This window comes from Bombus vosnesenskii, unplaced genomic scaffold (genome assembly GCF_011952255.1).
Source record: "Bombus vosnesenskii isolate JDL3184/JDL3185 unplaced genomic scaffold, Bvos_JDL3184-5_v1.1 scf7180000013293, whole genome shotgun sequence".
Classification (NCBI taxonomy): Eukaryota; Metazoa; Arthropoda; class Insecta; order Hymenoptera; family Apidae; genus Bombus; species Bombus vosnesenskii.
Window position 1 is genome coordinate 3,990,374 of NW_022882944.1, and position 21,514 is coordinate 4,011,887.

The 21,514-nt window shown below is 33.3% G+C and overlaps 4 protein-coding genes across 5 annotated transcripts; all 4 read left to right on the forward strand.

Annotated features, from left to right (window-relative positions):
- The first annotated feature begins 4,657 nt into the window (after window positions 1-4,657).
- LOC117232894 (solute carrier family 52, riboflavin transporter, member 3-A) lies at window positions 4,658-7,612 on the forward strand. Its single transcript, XM_033492658.1, has 3 exons — window positions 4,658-4,734; window positions 4,824-5,531; window positions 5,663-7,612. The coding sequence occupies exons 2-3, from the start codon at window positions 5,299-5,301 to the stop codon at window positions 6,744-6,746; spliced, it is 1,317 nt and encodes a 438-aa protein (XP_033348549.1). The 5' UTR covers window positions 4,658-4,734; window positions 4,824-5,298; the 3' UTR covers window positions 6,747-7,612.
- Window position 7,613: 1 nt separating this feature from the next.
- Window positions 7,614-9,664, forward strand: LOC117232893 (solute carrier family 52, riboflavin transporter, member 3-A-like). Its single transcript, XM_033492657.1, has one exon. The coding sequence runs from the start codon at window positions 7,751-7,753 to the stop codon at window positions 9,074-9,076; it is 1,326 nt and encodes a 441-aa protein (XP_033348548.1). The 5' UTR covers window positions 7,614-7,750; the 3' UTR covers window positions 9,077-9,664.
- A 119-nt stretch (window positions 9,665-9,783) lies between these two features.
- LOC117232895 (F-box/WD repeat-containing protein 9-like) lies at window positions 9,784-12,822 on the forward strand. The gene is made up of 8 exons (XM_033492659.1): window positions 9,784-9,892; window positions 10,025-10,114; window positions 10,721-10,880; window positions 11,198-11,343; window positions 11,420-11,649; window positions 11,927-12,173; window positions 12,258-12,533; window positions 12,602-12,822. Exons 1-8 carry the CDS (start codon window positions 9,854-9,856, stop codon window positions 12,686-12,688), a joined length of 1,275 nt encoding a protein of 424 aa, XP_033348550.1. The 5' UTR covers window positions 9,784-9,853; the 3' UTR covers window positions 12,689-12,822.
- Window positions 12,823-13,251: 429 nt separating this feature from the next.
- Window positions 13,252-20,873, forward strand: LOC117232881 (transportin-1). Of its 2 annotated transcripts, XM_033492615.1 has the most exons (15): window positions 13,257-13,579; window positions 14,691-14,766; window positions 14,859-15,038; window positions 15,109-15,457; window positions 15,556-15,757; window positions 15,840-16,233; window positions 16,317-16,628; window positions 16,702-16,939; window positions 17,031-17,320; window positions 17,425-17,523; window positions 17,615-17,710; window positions 18,750-18,825; window positions 20,138-20,312; window positions 20,402-20,528; window positions 20,685-20,873. In XM_033492615.1, exons 1-14 carry the CDS (start codon window positions 13,373-13,375, stop codon window positions 20,507-20,509), a joined length of 2,802 nt encoding a protein of 933 aa, XP_033348506.1. In that variant the 5' UTR covers window positions 13,257-13,372; the 3' UTR covers window positions 20,510-20,528; window positions 20,685-20,873. The 2 variants fall into 2 exon arrangements, with proteins under 2 accessions (XP_033348507.1, XP_033348506.1); XM_033492616.1 differs by lacking the exons at window positions 18,750-18,825; window positions 20,402-20,528; window positions 20,685-20,873 and having other exon boundaries at window positions 13,252-13,579; window positions 20,138-20,290.
- The last annotated feature ends 641 nt before the right edge of the window (window positions 20,874-21,514 follow it).

Sequence of the window (21,514 nt, forward strand, 5' to 3'; positions counted from 1 at the left end):
GAAATGTGCTCTAATTTCCAGTATAATTGCCACTTGAAACGGACACTAATGGTGGAAAAATTACTCGCCACGTGTTCTTACTAACGATATTGTAATCTTCCTCGGCAGGTCGAGCTTAGAAACCGATAAGGCGGGTCTTGATGGGACTAGCGACGATAAAAACGATAAATAACTCGTTCCGTTAATTGCGTTTCTGATATTTTTTGCGTCTATGAATCACTACTATTACGGAGGATTCTCCCTTTCGAGTCAGCGAAAATTTATTCGATTCCCAGGATAGAACCGAGCTGAGATCTCCGCGAAATCCTATTTCCATTTTAATATGGCACCCATTTAAATTCATATAACCGTCAAGATTACGTTCGACCGTGTATCTTCTTCTAATCTTGCGATAACAAAGATCCAAAGTATGATCGAGTTAGTAAAAAAGAATGAGGAAAAAACATTGAATTTGTCACGACGGGAAGAAGATAAAAGAAAAAGAGAGAAATTAGAAAAATAACGAAACGATGAACGAGAGACACGATCGTGCGATCCTCGATGATTCTACACCTACGGGGGTTGAGGATCGTCGCAATCTAAGTGTAACACGTTTCTGTAAACGTAACAGAGAAGAAATAATAGCGGAAGCGATTCGTCGTGCAGCGCACGCGCTTTCCACCAGTATCCTCGATTCAAAGTTTTCTTATCTAGTATACAGTCGTGTGTACAGGACCACAGACGGGAATCGTCGACGTCAATGCGTCTCCGAAGCTTGTCACATCTCCCGCCTAACGGCCAACGATCCTCGAACTTGGTTCTAGTCGACATTAATTAAAAACAAAAAAAAAAAGAAGGAAAATAATGAAACGATCTTTTCGAAACGATCGCGATTCGTTCGAAATATCGGCGACCAGGCCAAGTTGAAGGAATTTTTTATCGGCGACAAAAGACCGATCGTATCTAATGTCATTGTATTGTTGTGTAATTTGTCAGATTTTATCGATCGTAACGTTCGCGTCCGCACAAATGCGAACACCTAAAGAAACGGAACCGTTTACAGGAATCTCTCGTGTGTCCCTCCTTGCCAGTCTAAGCTCTCCTGTTTCACGGTTTTCAATTTTCTATCGAAACGCTTGCGACAGGCGTGACAGCAGCTCTGACAATCGCACCTAATCCGATCGAACGATTAAATTCACGCGTCTGTCAGCGCGATAATCCCGCGATCTCCGCTTTGGCACGTTCTAATCGATGCGATATCTGATAAATGTTGCACGACACCTGGGAGAATTTATTAATGTCTGTATAACAAAGAATGCGTACACGTTTCAAGCTATTCGATAGTCGCAATAGGTGTGACTACACCGAAAGAAGAGGAATTCGAATAGCTCGAACGTGGAATGTTCTATCCAATATTCAGGATACGTAGCGTATTCGATATCTAGATGTTTTTAATATCTAGAATAGCGACAGCAGGAATTTCAGCTACAATTGGCATTCAATTTTCAGAGCTCTCGGCGACCTACGCCACTTTATAGCAATCCTTGTCCACACATTTTCCAAATAGTCTCATTCGGTGTCTAATTTTTCCTCCGCGATAATTCAGAACCCTTAGTCACCTTGTATGTCACACGACTGTCTAGTTTATTCCAGTTTCTTATACTATATAGAAAATTACACTGTATACTGTGCGAGTAAGATAATACAACATTTGAATAATGTATAGATTAAATGATAGTACAATATGAAGACAAATTAACGAATAGCTTCGTTTTATCTCCCACGTGTCGTCGCATTAGCGAGCTCCCGAACACGCTTCGAAGTCCTCGTGCCCGCAATTCGGCTCGGCACTTCAGTCAATTAAACTCACTCTCGCGAGAGTCGGATGCGGGCCAGAGAAACGCAGAACACCAAGCGGAATTACATACGCATAACTATACACTACGATATAGTAGACACGCTCGGAATTTATCATCGGCATGTCGGCATATCAGTTGGGTCAAGGAGCCTCGTTTCTCTCTCTCTTTCTCTCTCTCTCTCTCTCTCTCTCCCTCTCCTTTCAATTTCCTTGATTCCATCTCTTATTACCGTATCTTCCAACCATCTTATACGTTTTTTCTTATCTCTTATTATCTGCGATTTCTTCCTTCGGTTAAAGAGAGGTCGTTTCGCGTCTCTTATGCTTTTGCGTCAGCGTGGATCAATTGACCCTTTTTATGGAGATCGACGCGTGTTGCTGAGCGATCCATCGTTGAAAAACAAGTGGAAAGATCGATCATGCGTTCTGAAAAGATCGTTGTAGATTATTCATGCAGATTTTTTGAAACTTTTGAAATTTTAGTTTAGAATGAAAATCACGGAAATTGGGAGATCTTAAGCGATGGAACCGAATAAAAGGATGGTCCCATAAGCTTTTGTTCGGGCTATGTAAATATCGGACATCAGCCTCTTATCCGTTCGCTCTCCGAACCTGAGCCAATATTGCTCTTCCCCGCTCCAATGTCGCATAATTAATTTTTGTCCATCGATATTCCGAGTCTGTAACTCTTTTCAACAGAGCCGAGGGTTGGGGATAGAACGTTAATATCGTACCTGTTTCCAGGTTATCGGTTTTCCTTAAAAACCAGATATGAAATATGAAGTGTGTAACAGGCAGCACATATCTATCGTCAAAAATCCTGCAGAATTCGTAGAACTTATTATGACTGGGACCTGATGACTATTTACGAGATACGCGAACATATACCTCGCGATGCCCTTTCCTTCAAATTGTCGCTTCATTTCCTAAACTTTGTTTAGTTTTCCTAGAACTTTTTACCTTTTATGTTAAAACACTCTGCTGACTATCTTTCCTTCTCTTTTCTGTCGAAGTCTATAAAACGATATTTTTCCGTATCATTGAAAGAACGCTCCATAACCCGATTGACGAACGATGGTGAATGATAGACAAAATTTCTGATCGAAACACCAAAAAGCCGATTTTTCATACACTTCTTAATCTTCTATGTGAACGGAACCTTGCAGTTACATGTCAGAACATCGTAGCGCGCTGACGGATGATGACGCCATAAAACAATATCAATTCCCTAGTTCATTTTCGCGGAAAGGACCGCTCACATGTTAGTTCACGAACTACGATCGCCTGCGATGCGAGTTACTTTACTCGAAATAATTTTTCTTACAGTAAGTTGAACGATATATTTTTCCTGGTGCTCCTTCAACGGGAGCGAACGTCACGTTTTTTCTTAACGACGAAACTCTCTCCTTCGTGTTACGTGCCGATACTTTTCGCACTGTTATCCTCGCGTCGTTAGGCCCGGTGCAAAACGAGCGACTTTTGTCGTTGCGATCTCGCTGCGATCGTATATCTGTCTGCGTTGTTTTTAACTGAGAAAACAAAGAAAGACATGCGATTACAGCGAGATCGCAACGATAAAAGTCGCTCGTCTGCGTCAAACCTTGTCGTATTTTCCCCCCTGTAATAATTTTAATGGTAAACAAAGAAAAGTACTTGTTTAAAAATAAGATAATAATTGACAAGTGATAAATGGCAAATGACTTGCAAAACAATCAACGACCATTTGCACTTGTGTTTTTTACGATAACGTCAGAAACTTTCGGTCGTTATAATTGCACAGAAAGAAAAAAAAAACACCTTAAATATTAATTTTTGGCGATATTCCGTAACACGGCGACTCGAGAGAGTTCATCGAACGATCTAGTCGAGCGTTTCCTTTTTCAGCTTTTATCCTTGTCTAACGACTCTTTTTCGATTGATGTATGTTCGTACTTTTTACGCACGATGTAAACACACCTCTTTACGCAACAACCTTTTTCATGCGTGTGATCTATTTGAGAGAAAAAAGATACAAAAAAAAGAAAAAAAGAATAAAAAAAATGCGAATGCAAAACCGTCATACGTTTCTCAGAGTTTTGAGACATATACTAATGTACTTAAACCATCTGTGAGTCTGCCTCGTCTTTTATAAAGTTCTTGCTATATTCAACTGATGGTGGTATTTATTTCCTTCAACCTCTCCATCTACGATTTAAGTATTAATCTTTATGATAAACGGTCTTACAAACTACTATTACTACAATTGCATGAACATCTATAGTTACTTGCTTTTTGCTTTAAAAAACTTACGTTCTCTTGTACTTCGTCCGTTCGCATTCTATATTAGACAATTTAGGATGATATCAATTTTCGTAAAAATAATATAGCAGAAGATATCAATAAAAATGTTCCAACCAAAATCAATTACATTCCATGACTGAATCAAATCAGAAACAGACATATTGTACCATGAACTGCACAATTTCTGGGAAAAAGTTCAAAAAATGAATTTGGCCATCTTTTTAAGAAACAAACTCTGCGCTATTACAACCTAGTGCCTCCCTCCCACCCACAGAAAACATCAGGAGGGTTTTAATTATTATTCATTAATGCGAGTTATCAAAGTCAACGGAACATAGTTAAAAAAAAATGTGAGAACTGATACCATTTTTAATTTATACTGTATATCTAACAATTTATCCATAACTATGATAGTGAAAGTGCATAATTATTTATTATATAATTATATTATATAATTATTAAAGTCAATCATTAATCAGCAAAGACGATAGTCGTGTTGCGGCCGTGGCGATATACAGATTATCGTATCATAATTTTATCATATTATAATCGCTACCATCTTTGGATCATTAATTTTTTCCAACAATTTTCTACACGCAGTCGCAGAAAAGTTAAAAGTAACTATATACATACATGCGCATCTAGCGAACACCGAATTCATTCAGTTCCTGTCGTCGTGGCTGTAACGTTTGTTTGTTATTTTAAGGTTATGTTTTCCACAAGAAAAAAGAAGAAAAATGTCTTGAAAAAAATGTGTTCTGTGATGACGTTCAAGTGATCTTTCATGACTTCAAAAATTTGTTACCTAATTTTAAAAAATTTTTATTTGACAAGAAAATCTCTTTGGATGTGAAGATCGTCGTAATACAACGAGTTGCCTGCCTCAATATCGAAATAGTATTAAATAAAAGTGTCTTCTAAAGTCATTATCAACTAATACATCGAATGAATTATTTTTCTCATACTTGTCATTAATAAGATAAAAATAAGATCTTTCTAGAGGTTATATTTTGCAATTGTAAAATTTTGAACATAAGAAAGAACAGTTCTACTCCCATATGCTGTGTATGCACATTTTCTATAAAAAAATTAACTAATTTTAAAAAAGCAGACTAAAAACGGCAGTGCAAGAGCAAAAAATTCATCAGCAAGGTCATTTGACCTATTTAGACCCACTGTTGATGAATGACAAAACACAGAACATGTTGAGCCAAAAATTAAGTAACAGAAGGTTGTTAGTTGATCTACTTGCACTGATGTTTGGGCTTGGTGCATGGATTGGTGTGAATGGTATATATGTTCAACTACCACTTCTTGTGAACAATGCTCCAGAAGGATGGAGTCTTCCAGCTCATATGGTTATGCTAGTACAATTTGCCAACTTGGGACCAATACTATATACATTATATATAAAGTATGTATATGTTAAAAATAATATTTTCAGTTTATAATATATGAATATTACAGCTCACTAAATATATGTATATGTATATGTATATATATATATATATATATATATATATATATATTATTTTTCTGTTTTAGATATAGTAAATGGGCATGTGATAAATACATTACCTATGTCCTCCTAGCAGCAGGAGCACTATCTACTATTATATTAGCTTTTGTATATAATAAAACAACGATAATATTTGGCAATGAGCATTCCACTGCTTTGCTGTCATTGATGTTTGTAACTGCAATTGTTGGATGTACCAGTTCAGTTCTTTTCATGCCATACATGAGGAACTATAGAGAAATTTATTTAGTATCCTATCTTGTAGGAGAAGGACTTAGCGGATTTGTGCCGAGTGTAGTGGCATTAATCCAAGGTGTTGGTGGAAACCCAGAATGTTTAAATAATACTAAACCTGAGTCTACTCGTGTAGAACTCACACCTTATTATCCAGAACCCCGATTTTCAAGTCAGACTTTCTTTATTTTTATTGGTACTTTGTTGTTTTTGTGTTACTTGGCTTTCTTGGGACTGAACAATTTGTCTATTGCCATTGGAGAGCGTGTGAAACATCCAGCAAGCATGGAAACATTGCCAACAGATACAAGAGCACCTCCTAGTTATAAAACCAATTCTGGTTGGACTATGTCTAAGGAAGTATATTCATATTTATTAATTATGATGGCAGTGGTTTGTTTCTTAGGTAATGGTACATTACCAAGTATTCAATCATATTCCTGTTTACCATATGGAAATGTTGCGTATCATTTAACTGTTACATTGTCATCAATGGCTGGTCCATTGGCAATGTGTCTAGGTTTTGTTATTAAAATGCCAAAAGTGAGTTTCCTATCTGGCCTGATGGTTATTCTTATAGCACTTTCTGGTTTTGTTTGTTTCTTAGCTATCGAATCACCTACGCCACCTCTGCAATATAGTTGGGTGGGTGAATTTCTAGTAGTCCTATCTTGGATATTAATTAGTGGTTTAATAGGATTTATAAAATTGGGTATCACAACATTATTTAGACCTGATCCTGGTAGGGGTCTATATTATACTGGTGTTGCAACTCAAGTTGGATCATTAGTAGGAGCAATAATAACATTTGTTTTAGTTAATCATGCAAAACTATTCCATTCTTATTCACCATGTTCAATGACTTCAGTACATTGACGTTTAATATAAATAATTTTATTAGAGAAAATGGTATAAAATTAATTAAGAAAACAAAATATATTTCTTAGCTCTTGTTACTTATGATACATATACATGAAAGAGCAGGGTCTTATCATTTTTTAGTCTTATAAATCTAGGGGGTGGAACTAGTTGATTTACACAAGTAGGAATTAGTTCAGATTTTATAATTTTGATCTTAAACACAATTGCAATTCCAAAGTTGATTTTATAGATTACTAGTATTAAACCTGCTTATACTCTAAGCTGTAAAATATCAAGGAGATGAATTTTTATGAAACAAATGATTTAAGACAAATAGCTAAAATGAATTTTTATCTCCATTCTGACCTTGATTCACATAAATGTACAAGACATAAATGTACTTAAAATATAGCTCTGTATATTTAAACAAAATTGTTTTGTACATAGAATGTACAATTATAATATATTTATTATAATATATTTGTCTATATAAAAACATGTCACAATGAATGCTATATTTACCATTGATTTTACTACAAAAATGTACAATGTTTAGTTTTATGATGATATATGATCTAATAATCTCGGATATTAAAATATACTTCATAAAATGTTTGATTATCATTAAGTCAATTGAAAGAGGTATGATTGTTCAAATTTTATATTTTATCTGATAAATTTTATTGTATGGATTAAGAAAGACCTGAAGCCAGACATCTCATGACTTCATCATATCAGTTTCCCTGACATGAATATATCCAATGCTGTACAATCTCGATTAACAATCTGGTACTTTTTATAATAGTTTTATAATCATATATAATATAAAGTGAGATTCTTAGTGAAAATATCTTATTTCAGTTGTTATATTTGAAGAATTAGGTGAGAATATTAGGAAAATATTATGAAAAAGTATTATATGATGGTTAATACTACCAAATTATTAATGTTTTGTTCATTATGCAGGGATGTTATACAGGAATATATAAAAATTTGCTTTTCTTACAGTAAATGGCAAAATGACAGATATTGCACAAGTCTCAAATAGATGCTATAAAGAAACTTATATCGTGCATTTTCTTATAATATTATTCGGCATATCTGCTTGGATTGGTATCAATGGGATATTTATTCAAATACCAGTGCTTATCGCTACTTCTCCTGAAGGTTGGACATTACCAGCTTATCTAGTATTAGCAATACAAGCTGCAAATTTTGGACCTTTACTTTATGCAATCTTGCAATACTTTCAATGTAAACTAAATGAACCTTGGTTGATACTATGTTTATTGGTATCAGGAACTTCGGCAATGGGACTTCTAAGCTTCTTTTATTCAGAGAAAATAATTATTGCTGGTGATGAATACTGTTTGGTACTATATGTTCTAACATTTTTCAATGCCCTAGTAGGTTGCTTTAGTTCTGTATTATTTATGCCATATTTTCGAAATTTTAATGAAAGATGTTTAACATCCTACTTTATAGGAGAAGGATTAAGTGGTGTACTACCAAGTGTTATTGCTTTAATCCAGGGAATTGGAGATTCTAAAGAATCTCCAATTCTTAAGAATAATAGTAACATAGAATCTCCACATTCGTTTGATCTATATTTTCCCCCAAATGTATATTTTCTTTTCATTTCTGTTATTTTATTTCTATCTTTAACCGCTTTTGCTATTTTAGAATATTTTTTGGATGTTCAAAACACAAAACAATTTCATAATACTAGCAGCATAGTATTAAATGAGAAACAAGCAAATGTTTCTCATGATCATTATCTTAATGGCACACAAAAAGTGGACCATTATTTGATAAATAATGACAGGCATCTGACTAAACAAACACAAAATTATTTATTTACATTGCTTGGTATTTTTTGCTTTTTGAGTAATGGTTTCTTCCCTAGCATACAATCTTACTCTTGTTTACCTTATGGAAGTATAGCATACAAATTATCAATCACTTTTGCTCAATTTGCAAATCCGTTTGTGTGTTTATTAGCATTCTGGTTAAAGGTATCGAATGTAAAAGTTATTAATTTCTTATCTGTAATATGTTTAATCATTGGAAGTTTTATTACATATTTAGCATTAATGTCTCCATCTCCACCATTACAAGCAACAAAACTTGGCATTTTTCTAGTTATTATATCATGGGTGATTTTGATAGGACTTACTTCTTATTTAAAATTAATCATTGTATCAGTATTTAGAACTACAGTATTGCCCAATATACTCTTTAAAGCAGGTGTAATTATGCAAATAGGATCTGCAAGTGGTGCAATATTTTCATTTATAACAATTAACTTTACAAATTACTTTGAAATGCATGATGATTGTGCGTAAATTGAAAATTGATATTGTCAATGTGATATCTTATATCTATTTTCATATGCTGTATATACAGAATGATACTTATTATAATAATACATTCATTGAGACATGTATTTAATTGATTTATGCATATATAAAAGTGTAACAATAATTCTTTTTATCAGTGTAACTTTGAACAAAGAAAACAATAGAGCATATAAATTTACATTTATAAAGATATTTTTATAATTGTACATGTGCCTGCATTTATAAATTAAAAGATATAGGCAAATGAATAATACAAAGCAACTGTACAAATGAATCTTAAAAAAATTAGATATAAAAAGTATATAAATAACCAATTTGTTTTATTTCAAGTATTGCCTCCCAATTGCCATATATGTACTTATGATATGTTTGTTATACATGTACATATATTCTACTGGTTTCGAATTATATTTTCGTGAAGAAAAATCATTATATGTATGCATCATAATTGTTTATAATATATAAGAATTGATATATTTTTTCAAACAAGTAAAAACGAATGTTTACAATTGTATTTTAAAATTTAATGATTGTCAATTGATTGTTAATAAATATTATGTTAATTCAAAGAAATGCTTCTTTTATACGAAATATGTGGAAGCGATATGTAAACGTTGTGAAATTTTATATATAGCGATTTGTAATAATTTGCAAGTATAATAAAATCAACGTAAAAGTAATTTAAACTTCGAATATATGTTGCCAGCCCTGCTCTTGAGAGATAGTTGTGAAATGAACGAAAATGGAGGTGATAAGTGAGTCATGCGCATTCAAGGCTGTGTCGCGCACGAGACCAAAACGGTAAATAATAACGTCAGTAAAAACCAACCATTACGTTTATTTTTTGTTATTACGAGCTGAATCGCTAGAACGTTTAACAGTATATCGAATGATATTGTTTGAAAACGTAACGTTCAACACTGGCTTTTCTAGACTAAAATGTGCGATGAAAACGAGAGTTGTACTCGAATTGGTACCGATCAAACGAACCCCCAATTATCTCTATCAGATCTTCCAGTCGAGGTTTGTATAGATAAACATTATACATAAAATATACATATAAATATTATACGTACGTACTTTTGATTAATCAAAGAAATGTATATTCTAAAAAGCATGTATATACGTTAAAAGTTAGTATTATTTGAAATAATTGAAAAAATTTTTATTTTTTTAATAATATTTATAGAGTAACAGTTGTTTGAATATATTTTAGCAAATATGTTTGATTAATATAATACAATAACTTGTAAAGAATATTATATGCTATGTATATCGACTGTTTACAAACAATGAAATGGGTGTTATTTAAATACATTTAAATATCGTAAATAAACATGATGGGAGAGATATACATCAAGCAACAGTAGAAAGCTGAAAAAACTCGTTTAGCAGCGATCTGTAACGAACTACTTTAAAAAATAAATGGAACGTTGAAAAATTTTATCGAAACATTAGTAAATCGTGGACGCCATTTTTAAATACCATTTTTAAATACTTTGCACAGCATATTTAAAAATCCGACTGTGATGTTATGTACGAACATAAAACTACATTTAAATGGGTCCTCAGTAGAAAGTATGTGTATTTTCTAATAGTAATTAATATATTTTCGTTGTTATATTTCAGATATTTCTTCACATCTGTTCCTTCCTAGATGCATCTACATTAGTACATGGCTTGAGTTTAGTGTGCAAACAATTTCATCAAATTTTAAATAACAACTCACTGTGGAAAGTGAGGATTACTAAGATTTGGCCAGATACTGGTTACCCAGTCTTGCCTCCTGGTTAGCTCAAATTGATAGCATCTTGCGCCTTGCACAACCAATCATTCTGTAAATAAATAAAAACACCATCTATTACTGTATCCAATAATTAGTTTTAGTTTATGTTTTTCACGATAAAAAACATTAACTTAGAATCAAATTTTCACATACTACATTTTATAATGAGACTGGTTTGCAAGTAATCATATTTTGGTTAACATGGAAAAATATGATTTACAAAAATTTATGAAAAGCTATATTATATTCTCTTACATATTAATAATGTTTGCTGATAATCATTTATATCTTCCTCATTGAAACTATATTTTTTTTTTAAGTTGAAGAGGATGAACTGTTTTGGAAGTTATCATGTGTTGCATTGGAAAAACAAACATCATTATGGAGAAATGAAAATGTCACTATGCAGAAGTTATCATTTGATAATGTACAATACAGTACTATCGATGGCTTGTTATTAATGCAGGCTAGTATAATATTTTATAATATTCATTCAATGTTACGCCTTTATAATTTTACAATATATTAATATGTGTACACAGGATGGAAATATTTGTATATCAGGAGCTAGAGATCGATCCTTAGTATGTTGGAAGCTTCCTGCAAAAGAAAACGAGACAGAAACTTTCACGAGTATAGAGTTTGCTCATAATGGATGGATTTGGGATCTAGCAGCAATAGATAATACAGTCTATAGTTGCAGCTGGGATCAAAGTGTCAAAGCATGGACGCTTACTAGCACCGGTCTTGTTCACTTCAAAACTTATGAGATGTACATGAAAACCAAGCTGATCATTTTCGCTGCTCTCGTTATGGGAAGGCCGAGCGAGGAGGGCACGAATATCTTTGTTCATAAGAGATAGTTAGACGTTAATGTATATTCAACAAAAATAGTGTTAAATTGCAAACATAACTTTTTTATGGTATTTTGAGAAATGCTATCAAGTAAAAGACTCTGCTTTCACTCGCTCTGCCAGAAGTGACTGTGCAAAATACTGCATCATTTTCATAAAATAGAATTTCCTATAGAAACGTTATTAATTTTTTAGGATCGTCGGAGGTGCTTTATTGTGTGTTGCATCATGCCCAGAGTTAGGTCTTTTTGCTACAGGATCATTTTGTAAAACTATATTAGTGTTTGATTCAAGATTATGCAAACCCATTATAAGTTACCAACCACATAAAAGAGCAGTCATTAAACTGGCTATGAGTTCTCACTTTATTCTATCGGCTAGTGAGGACAGGACAGTGTCTGTATGGGATCAAAGAGCAGGAAGAATTATGAAAAATGTCACGGTAAAAATGCTAAAGAATAAAAAGATAAAATGTTCTACAAAAACATAGTCAAGATTTGCATAATTCAAAAGGAATGCTTTCTAGATTTCCCAAGAATCATTTCCTATGAGTATGTGCATGCAACGGGACATGATTTATGTAGGAGATGGTAGTGCAAAACTGCATGTACTTGATCCAAGAAATGATTTTAAACGTGTCAAATGTTACACCACCGAACATGAGAAAGGTATCAATGGTGTTCATTCTACACCTGGATGTTTGATCACGAGTTCTATGGACCAAACGGTTCGAATTTCCAGTCCTACTGATCCTCCACAACATCTCACTACCTTAAACTCTACTTATGGTGAAATAGCTAATGTGAGTAGCTCAAAATAAAGATTTTTATGAACTTTAATTATATAAATTTAATTTTTTTTATCTTGTAGACGGATTATTTAAATGACGTCCTCGCAGTTTCTGGTACAGAAGGAATTGAAATCTGGAGACCGAGATCGCAAATCCAATATGCATAAATATGTTGATAAATTAATGATTTCTATAAGCATTTCGCTTTTCTATGGTATATATCCCACAAATTTTAATAAATGAATGAAATTACAGGAATATATATGTATACATGATAAAATTTAATAAATGCTTTGCTATAGTTTTTGTTTTTTCTCCTATATGTTTACTTCAAAATATATCATAGAATAAAAAAGTAAACATATTGTTTCATTATAATTGATCAATTAAACACAACAGATCATTAAAATACACGCTACCATAAATAGCGTGTCTTTCTACATTTGAAATTCAGCCGCTAAACAGTAGTGTAATTATTCCTAATTCTTAATTCTTTCAAGATTGGCTTAAGAAACAAATACCTCGTACCATCAACGATTTCAATCTTTCAAATCATTAACGGCCAACATCATACATCCCACGGAATAACGTTAAATTTGAAAAACGTTGCATAGCTTAATACAAATCGAAACAGGAGACCGATCGATGTCACTGCTGTCGCCGGAAGAGCTCGTCTGCTAAGTACCAAAAACGTTCAATTGTCTATCTGGATGAATTAACCGAAAATGGAATATCGTTACGAAACGATGTTAAATATCCACCTAATTATCCTGAACAATTAATCGCGGGCCTGACAGTACAACCTAGAGAAAATTAACTAAAGAATTCTGGTGTGACAGGCCGGTATCTTAATGCTTTCGTGGCGTGATGGTGGGGGCAACCGTGGGGAGCTTCCGTTTATCTGTGAGGTCAGAGAAGGCTGGCTGCGTTCAGTGGTGCTGTTGAAAAACACGATGAAAATGGCGTGGCAACCGCAAGAGGAAGGACTTCGGCAAATCTTGACGCTCCTCAAGGAGTCTCAAAGCCCGGATACGGCTACTCAACGAGCTGTACAAGAAGTATCCTTTCATATTTGATCAAAATTCGTTTAGTGCTTTGGAAAAAAAATTTGTCCCAGAGATTTTTGTTCCCGGTGAGTACACCCGCGACGCGGTAACGAAGTGAAGCGGCTAGGTCAATTAAGGGGCGTGCTTTTCGTCGCGATAAAATTTTCTGCTCCTTTTAAATAGCGTTGGAAATTTCATTAAAAAGACGTAGAAGGGAGTCTCAACAGATATCAAGGCTATCGAAATATTCTATTTGATGTAAGATGGGTAAATGTTCGGCGCGCTTTTGCGCAGCCTGTCACGAATCCCCTTTTTTGTCGTCTACGGTTCGATTGAAAAGCTGTTGAGACACCTTATTGTAACTAATATGATTTTTTATGATCGGGAAAGCCATTTCGTAGTCGTTCACATTACTTTTTAGGAAATCATTCTGCTATTAATATTAGACTCGGTAAGAGTAGGTCGACATAAGTTGATAGGTTTTTCTCGAATAACACGTGAGTTATACTCAAGCGCCAAGAAATATGTTAACGATACATGATATCTGTCGCGGGGCGCGTCGGAAATGCCGTTACTGTCGGTGACGAGTTTGTTTTCTTGACGCCGTAATCGATAAATCTTGTATATAGTTTCGGCCATAATATTAATTAAACAGACTGGAAATGACATACACAAACGAATGTTAGTGAAATGTATCTGTTGGGAATTGCAGCTGGCAATAAATGTTAAGTTAACAGAACTTAAACTTAAACTTGGATTTTTTTACACATTTTTCGTACTATATTATGTACATATATATGTATGTATGCATTTATATGTAATCAAAATTTTGAGCAAAGATTTTATAATTGGAGCAGTTTTATATATTTATAATAAATTTGTTCATTCATATAATAGAAAATTTGTGATATATTTTGTGTGGTATGTTGCAATTTATTTTCTGTGTTAATGTATTGAATGTAAATAGAATATCTTTTCACATTTATTATGTAATAGTAATAGTATTACAACAAACGATAATTATACAAATATGCAATTCCTTTTTATTTTAATAAAAATTGATCAATTGTTATACTTTGATGCACACTTATTCTTAGAACTTTTTCTTATCAATATTTCTTAGAAATTGGAAGAATTAAACAAATTTCCAGACTTCAACAATTACCTTATCTTTGTTTTAACAAAACTCACATCAGAGGGTACGTATTTCAAATATAACTTTTGATGTAACCTTTAATAATTTTTATCTGTAAAGATAGGTTTTTTAATTCAATTGTTTTTCCTTTTTAAGATGAACCTACGAGGTCTTTAAGTGGACTGATTTTGAAAAATAACGTTAAAGCTCATTTTTATAAGTTTTTACCAGAGGTTACAAATTTCATCAAACAAGAATGTTTATCTGCAGTTGGAGATTCATCACCTCTGATTCGTGCAACTGTTGGTATTTTAATAACTACCATTGCATCCAAAGGTATAGTTATTATTTAGTAGAAATAACTATCAAATAGCTTCAGAAAATTACTAAATCTTGTTTCTAATAGGTGAATTAACTAGATGGCCGGAATTGTTACCTGCACTTTGTCAAATGTTAGACTCACAAGACTATAATGTTTGTGAGGGTGCATTTGGTGCTCTTCAAAAGATCTGTGAAGATTCTGCAGAAATTTTAGATTCTGATGCACTTAATCGACCATTAAATGTTTTAATCCCAAAGTTCCTGCAATTTTTTAGACATTCAAGCCCTAAAATTAGATCACATGCTACTGCCTGTGTTAATCAGTTTATTGTTAATCGTACACAGGCTTTGATGATTCATATAGATAGCTTCCTGGAAAATCTCTTCCATTTAGCTAATGATGATGATCCAGAAGTCAGAAAGAACGTATGCAGGTATAATTGCGTTCTTTCTTTTTTTATATAAAGTATATTGATATAAGATATAAGATATATACAATATCTTGTATGATATCATATTTATGGTTTTATAGGGCTCTGGTTATGTTGCTTGAAGTTCGAATGGATAGATTAATACCACATATGCATAACATAATAGAATATATGTTAATGAGGACGCAAGATCTTGATGAGGGAGTCGCTTTAGAAGCTTGTGAATTTTGGCTTTCATTAGCTGAGCAACCAATATGTAAAGAAGCACTTGCACCACATTTACCTCGTTTAGTACCTGTATTGGTAGGTAATCACAAAATAAAGCGAGTTTTAAAGCAAATGTCATGGAAAACTAATAAGTTTATAATGCATTACAATTTCATAGGTAAGGGGTATGAAATACTCAGACATTGATATAATACTTCTAAAGGGGGATGTGGAAGAAGATGAAATGATCCCAGATAGAGAAGAAGATATCAGACCAAGATTTCCCAAGTCAAAAACACACCATTCACATCATGGTAATATGAACAAGCACTCAAACGAAAACGGAGGTTGTGATGAAGAAGACACAGATGCTGAAGATGGATGTGATGACGATACGTCACTTAGTGACTGGAATTTAAGAAAATGTTCTGCTGCTGCTTTAGATATGTTGGCAAACGTATTTAGAGAAGAATTATTACCAGTTCTAGTACCAATTTTGAAAGAAACGCTTTTCCATCAAGATTGGGTAATCAAAGAGTCTGGAATATTAGCACTGGGAGCTATAGCAGAAGGTTCTTTTCGTAACAATCATTGATACATTACACCATTTTATATGGGTTTAAATCGTAATTTAATGCGTAATATACTATTGCAGGTTGTATGAGTGGAATGATTCCACATTTATCAGAATTAATTCCATATTTAATTAGTTGCTTAAGCGACAAAAAAGCACTAGTACGCGCTATTACTTGCTGGACATTAAGTCGTTACGCACATTGGGTTTGTGCGCAACCACACGATACACATTTGAAACCTTTAATGACTGAATTACTGAAACGAGTACTTGATGGCAATAAACGTGTCCAGGAAGCAGCATGTTCTGCTTTTGCAACGTTAGAAGAGGAAGCATGTACAGAACTAGTCCCTTATCTTGGATTTATTCTTGAAACGCTTGTTTTTGCTTTTGGTAAATATGCTCTTACACTACCGTTACATTGGACAAACGCTTATTGTTTTACTAATCATTCTTATGTATGCAGGCAAATATCAACATAAAAATCTTTTAATATTGTACGATGCAATTGGTACACTTGCTGATTCAGTAGGACATCATCTTAATAAACCAGATTACATTAACCTTCTTATGCCACCACTTATTAATAAGTGGAATGTGTTAAAAGATGAAGACAAAGACCTTTTCCCATTATTAGAATGCCTTTCTTCAATTGCGACTGCTTTACGATCTGGTTTCCTTCCTTATTGCGAACCCGTGTATAGGTAGGTTTCATTAACCTCTATCTTTGTAGATTTGATAGTGTATTTAAATCTTTATGTTTATTTATTTATTTATTTATTTTTTTTTTAATAGGCGGTGTGTATCCCTCGTAGAGCAGACGCTAAATCAACACATAGCAAATACACAGAGTCCAGAACAATTTGAGGCCCCTGATAAAGATTTTATGATTGTTGCATTAGACCTTCTTAGTGGCTTAGCAGAAGGGTTGGATTGTCATATGGAACGCTTAGTAATGAACAGTAATGTAATGCAACTGCTGTATCAGTGTATGCAAGATGTTATGCCTGAAGTTAGACAAAGCAGTTTTGCCTTATTAGGGGACCTTACAAAGGCCTGTTTCCAACATGTTCTACCGTGCATACGTGAGTATTTTTGTTATGTAATTACATAGTAAGTTTATTACGTTTATTAACGTTCATTATGTTTATATGAGTTCAGTATGTTCATTTGTTAATTTTATTTATAGCGGAATTTATGCCTATACTTGGACAGAATTTAAATCCTGAGTTTATATCTGTATGTAATAATGCAACATGGACTATCGGTGAAATAGCTATAAAACTCGGTAAACTGCTTTAAAGATGTAATCTATTGAAGCATCACAAAACTCTCTGGTAGAGTATGTATATGAATGTATTTTCTTTTTTCTTTTTTAGGTTCTGATACAAGTGCATATATTCCATTAATTTTGACCCAGCTTATCGATATAATCAACAGACCGAATACGCCGAAAACGCTGTTAGAAAATACAGGTGAGTATCTGTGTATAATATTTTCAAATATATAGTTTTTTCTACACAGCTTAGTATATGGAGCATACTTTTAAATGTTAGAGGGTAATGTATAGTAAAGTTTCATTATTTTTTTTTTTTTTTTTTTGGATATCATAAAAATACAACTATGTTATTACTGTTCACCTATATCTTGTAGAAGTAATACCTTTTCTTAGAAGTATGCTCTGCACACGAGGGGAAACTTTTCATTTAAGGCATTGCAGTACACGTGTTCTGTATATTACAAATATTGTATAAAGGTTTTTATGCAATTAGGATATTCAACGATTGTTTAATGAGAAGTCTCCCAAATATACAGAGAAAGTCCCCACATTAGATTCAGCATTCGGTGGCATTTAAGTTTAGGTGCATTTTCCGTAAATAATTTTATTAAAGGTAATAACCACACAGACTGACGACTTCGAGTGGTTTTATATGACCACGCTTGCACGTTTTATGAGCGGGTTAAATTATTAGTATTTGTATATTGGACCTGATTTAGTGGTGTGCGATTGCCTGCAGGCTTCATATGGCAGAAATATACTGCAATTCAATATACTATGCTTGCATCTAAGCCCCAAATATTGTTTCAATGGTACTTTAAATTGGCTTTTAAATTCACGAGGAAAATTTTTATTTTTGTGTTTCTTGATTGTACTTGTTTATATTAACATTTATTGGTAGAGATCATATTCATATCGGTTTTTTACAAATCATGGGCTCGCACGCTGCTATCTAATTTTTATTATTGTTTCAGCAGCTACAATAGCACGGTATTGCCTATGTTCATTGTCGGTATTTCATATGTTCACCTCTGTTCCCACTGTCTATTAATTGTTAATATTAAATTAATTATTATTGATTAAATGATTAATTACAAATTAATTGGAGTTTATAAACGACAACATATTCGCCTGAGTTGATCGTTGGTTCTCTATCAGTTTGTCTTATTGTTTGTGTTTCCGGTCACTTCACTACACTTCACTTGTCTACTTACCGAAATGAAATGAAACCGTAGCCATAACGATCGGTCGCCTAGGTTATGTGTGTCCCCACGACGTCGCCCCCATGTTACAGCAGTTTGTCCGACAGTGGTGTGTAAATTTCTTTATTATTATATTCTATTAATTATATTACCTTCTATTTTTATTAGCACTTTATTATTATATATTATTCCCGACTCTTCAGTAACATTGCATCAGGGGCTGCTAAGAACTTTTGTGCAAGAATATTGTAGCATATATAATATACATATATAGAGAGCCCATCATGATTTTGTTTCCATATTATAAACAAATACGTTATATGATTTCTCGATAAAAAGGGGTGCAGTTTATTCTAAGTATAATGTTAAACTTGCCCAATGGTTTTTTGCAGTAGTTTTTACATTTACTTTGTATATTTACCTTGATTTACTGCCACCATGCAAGTATGTTATAGGCTCTTATATAGTTCAGCTCTTAAGCAGTTTGAGTCTAGGGTAGGTTTACATTTGTCACGTTTTTAGATCTGTGTAATATTTTAGCCTGTGTATTATTGCCTTGCATTGAAATCTAGAAACATATATTCTTTCTTTCTTAAAGTATATTTTTCACTGTGTACAGGTAGTTCCAATCAAAAGTGTCCTTTTGCATGCTAATTAACTCAGCATCAATATTGTGAAATACATCCTAGTTATATTCTTGCTACCACAACTACTGCTAATGTCTCTTTGCTTTGTAATATCAAAATCTTCAAAATTAAAGGGATGCTGTCAAATGTAAACCACACCTTAATTAATAATCTTGTACTAATACAATGCCGATCATATTAAAATAATATTTTAATGATTCGCATAGAGTTGAAGAAATTATTCTTGGATAAGGTTTCTAAATGTTTTCAAAAAGAGATACAAAAGTACAGAACATCTGATAGAGGAACTCTATCTTATCTTATGTTAGATTAGATAACATTTTTTTATTTTCTTAGATTAATAGTTTGGATTTTTTATTCTAAATTGTTCAACAAATTGAAGAATAGAAACAAAAATAAAAAAGGGTAACGTTCGTTAGGTAATCCAAACATAGGACTGGTCTCACCAAAACTAACAATTTTGCCACATTAATGGAGATGATTTATTCCTGTATAACTTACATAACTTGTGAGAATGAATATTATGTCAAGTGACTAGTTGTCATTTTTTGCTATAATCATACTCTTATAAATGTAAACAGTTTAATTATAAAGAAGGTAGATTTATCATTACAATAATAGTTCAGGCAAACAATAACTTTATCCAGTAAAGCTGATGTGTACTATAGAAAAATATCACTATCATATTTAGCATACATTCTTTAATTATGATAAATATACCTTCTTAAATCATTAATATTATTCACGACATAATGTGCACACATACTTTATTAGGTGTACCTCTTTGAGAAGCATAAGAGATAATGAAGAAAAGGATTCAGCATTTAGAGGTATGTGCCAGATGATTACAGTAAATCCTGCAGGAGTTGTACAAGATTTCATCTTTTTCTGTGATGCTGTTGCATCTTGGATGACGCCTAGAGAAGATCTTAAGGACATGTTTCAGAAGGTATATCAAAATAAATTATCACAACTTAAATTATTTTCAATTGATTAATTGTTTTATTGTACAACATTGAGAAATTTGTTCTTCTGTAGATATTACATGGGTTCAAAAATCAAGTTGGTGTGGAAAATTGGAAACGATTTTCAGATCAATTCCCACCACAACTTAATGAACGACTCCATAATATGTATGGCGTTTGAGAAGCCCCGCCTAAATGCGGTAAGTTAATCCCGAAATTTGTACTTGTGTCAAATGAATTCTGAACAGTTTTATATACACATATACATAGACAGATAACATAGACAAAGGATGATCCTTACTTAAGTACCAGTTTTGGAAGTATGTATTAAAGTGAAGTAATTGTGTCTCTTTCAGAAGGCCGCTTTAAGGGGAAGGCCAAAAGGGGTTGGGCGGGAAACAGAACAATGGGTGTTCAGGGTGGGTGGGTGAAACCACGGCCTCTTCTCATCAACATCGTTGTCGTTACCGTGTTATGGTCATCGTCAGGCTCTCGGGGGAATTAATATGCGTTATTAGAGCTGCAATCAGCAAGAGGTATAAATGAAAAATCAAAGTGAGAATGAAACGAAGAAAATTGAGAACGACAAAATAAATGTCATGGGCCGAAATGTAACGCGTGGGTGGGCGGGTAGGGGGGGCGGGAGGGAGGGAGGAACTGTGTTGGGGTCACCGACCATTTTACAGTAAAGGTATCATAACTTTGACGTTAAATCGCATTGCAAACAAAAAAAACAAAAGTGATACCTTCACGTAGTGAAAACGTACACGCTGTACACTCCGTTTCCATTAGCGCTGTGTAACACTGTTATGTGTTTAATTCTCGCGTATTGAAACGAGACATGAAGTGCTGGCAACCAACTAGCCCAGCTCTTAAACGAAACTGACTTCTCAATTATCGTGGAGGAGGAAAATAATAGCGAACAACAAGAAATAAAACAAATGAAAAGGAGAAAATAATCGAAATACAAAAAAGGGTATAGATCTCACGTTATAGAGCTTGCTAAACTACTGTGATCGAAAATCTATATATTAGGAAATATTGATTTTTTTTTTTCTTAAGGAAGATAGAGAGATATTACATTCTATATGATGAGTTGTGTAGAGCTTTAGACGGTGGTAGTAATACTTATTTGATATAAAACTAACAAATAGAGAAGTATGTTAGTAGAAATTTCATAGTGTAC

Excerpts from the sequence above, each read along its gene's own strand:
- LOC117232894 (XM_033492658.1), top strand. The coding sequence starts at position 5,299 with ATGAATGACAAAACACAGAACATGTTGAGCCAAAAATTAAGTAACAGA. Across the intron at positions 5,532-5,662 it reads CTATATACATTATATATAAA|ATATAGTAAATGGGCATGTG; the intron begins GTATGTATATGT and ends TTTCTGTTTTAG.
- LOC117232893 (XM_033492657.1), top strand. The coding sequence starts at position 7,751 with ATGACAGATATTGCACAAGTCTCAAATAGATGCTATAAAGAAACTTAT.
- LOC117232881 (XM_033492615.1), top strand. The coding sequence starts at position 13,373 with ATGCTTTCGTGGCGTGATGGTGGGGGCAACCGTGGGGAGCTTCCGTTT. Across the intron at positions 16,629-16,701 it reads AACGCTTGTTTTTGCTTTTG|GCAAATATCAACATAAAAAT; the intron begins GTAAATATGCTC and ends TTATGTATGCAG. Across the intron at positions 17,524-17,614 it reads TGAAATAGCTATAAAACTCG|GTTCTGATACAAGTGCATAT; the intron begins GTAAACTGCTTT and ends TTTCTTTTTTAG.
- LOC117232895 (XM_033492659.1), top strand. The coding sequence starts at position 9,854 with ATGCGCATTCAAGGCTGTGTCGCGCACGAGACCAAAACG. Across the intron at positions 10,881-11,197 it reads TTACCCAGTCTTGCCTCCTG|TTGAAGAGGATGAACTGTTT; the intron begins GTTAGCTCAAAT and ends TTTTTTTTTAAG. Across the intron at positions 12,174-12,257 it reads GAATTATGAAAAATGTCACG|ATTTCCCAAGAATCATTTCC; the intron begins GTAAAAATGCTA and ends AATGCTTTCTAG.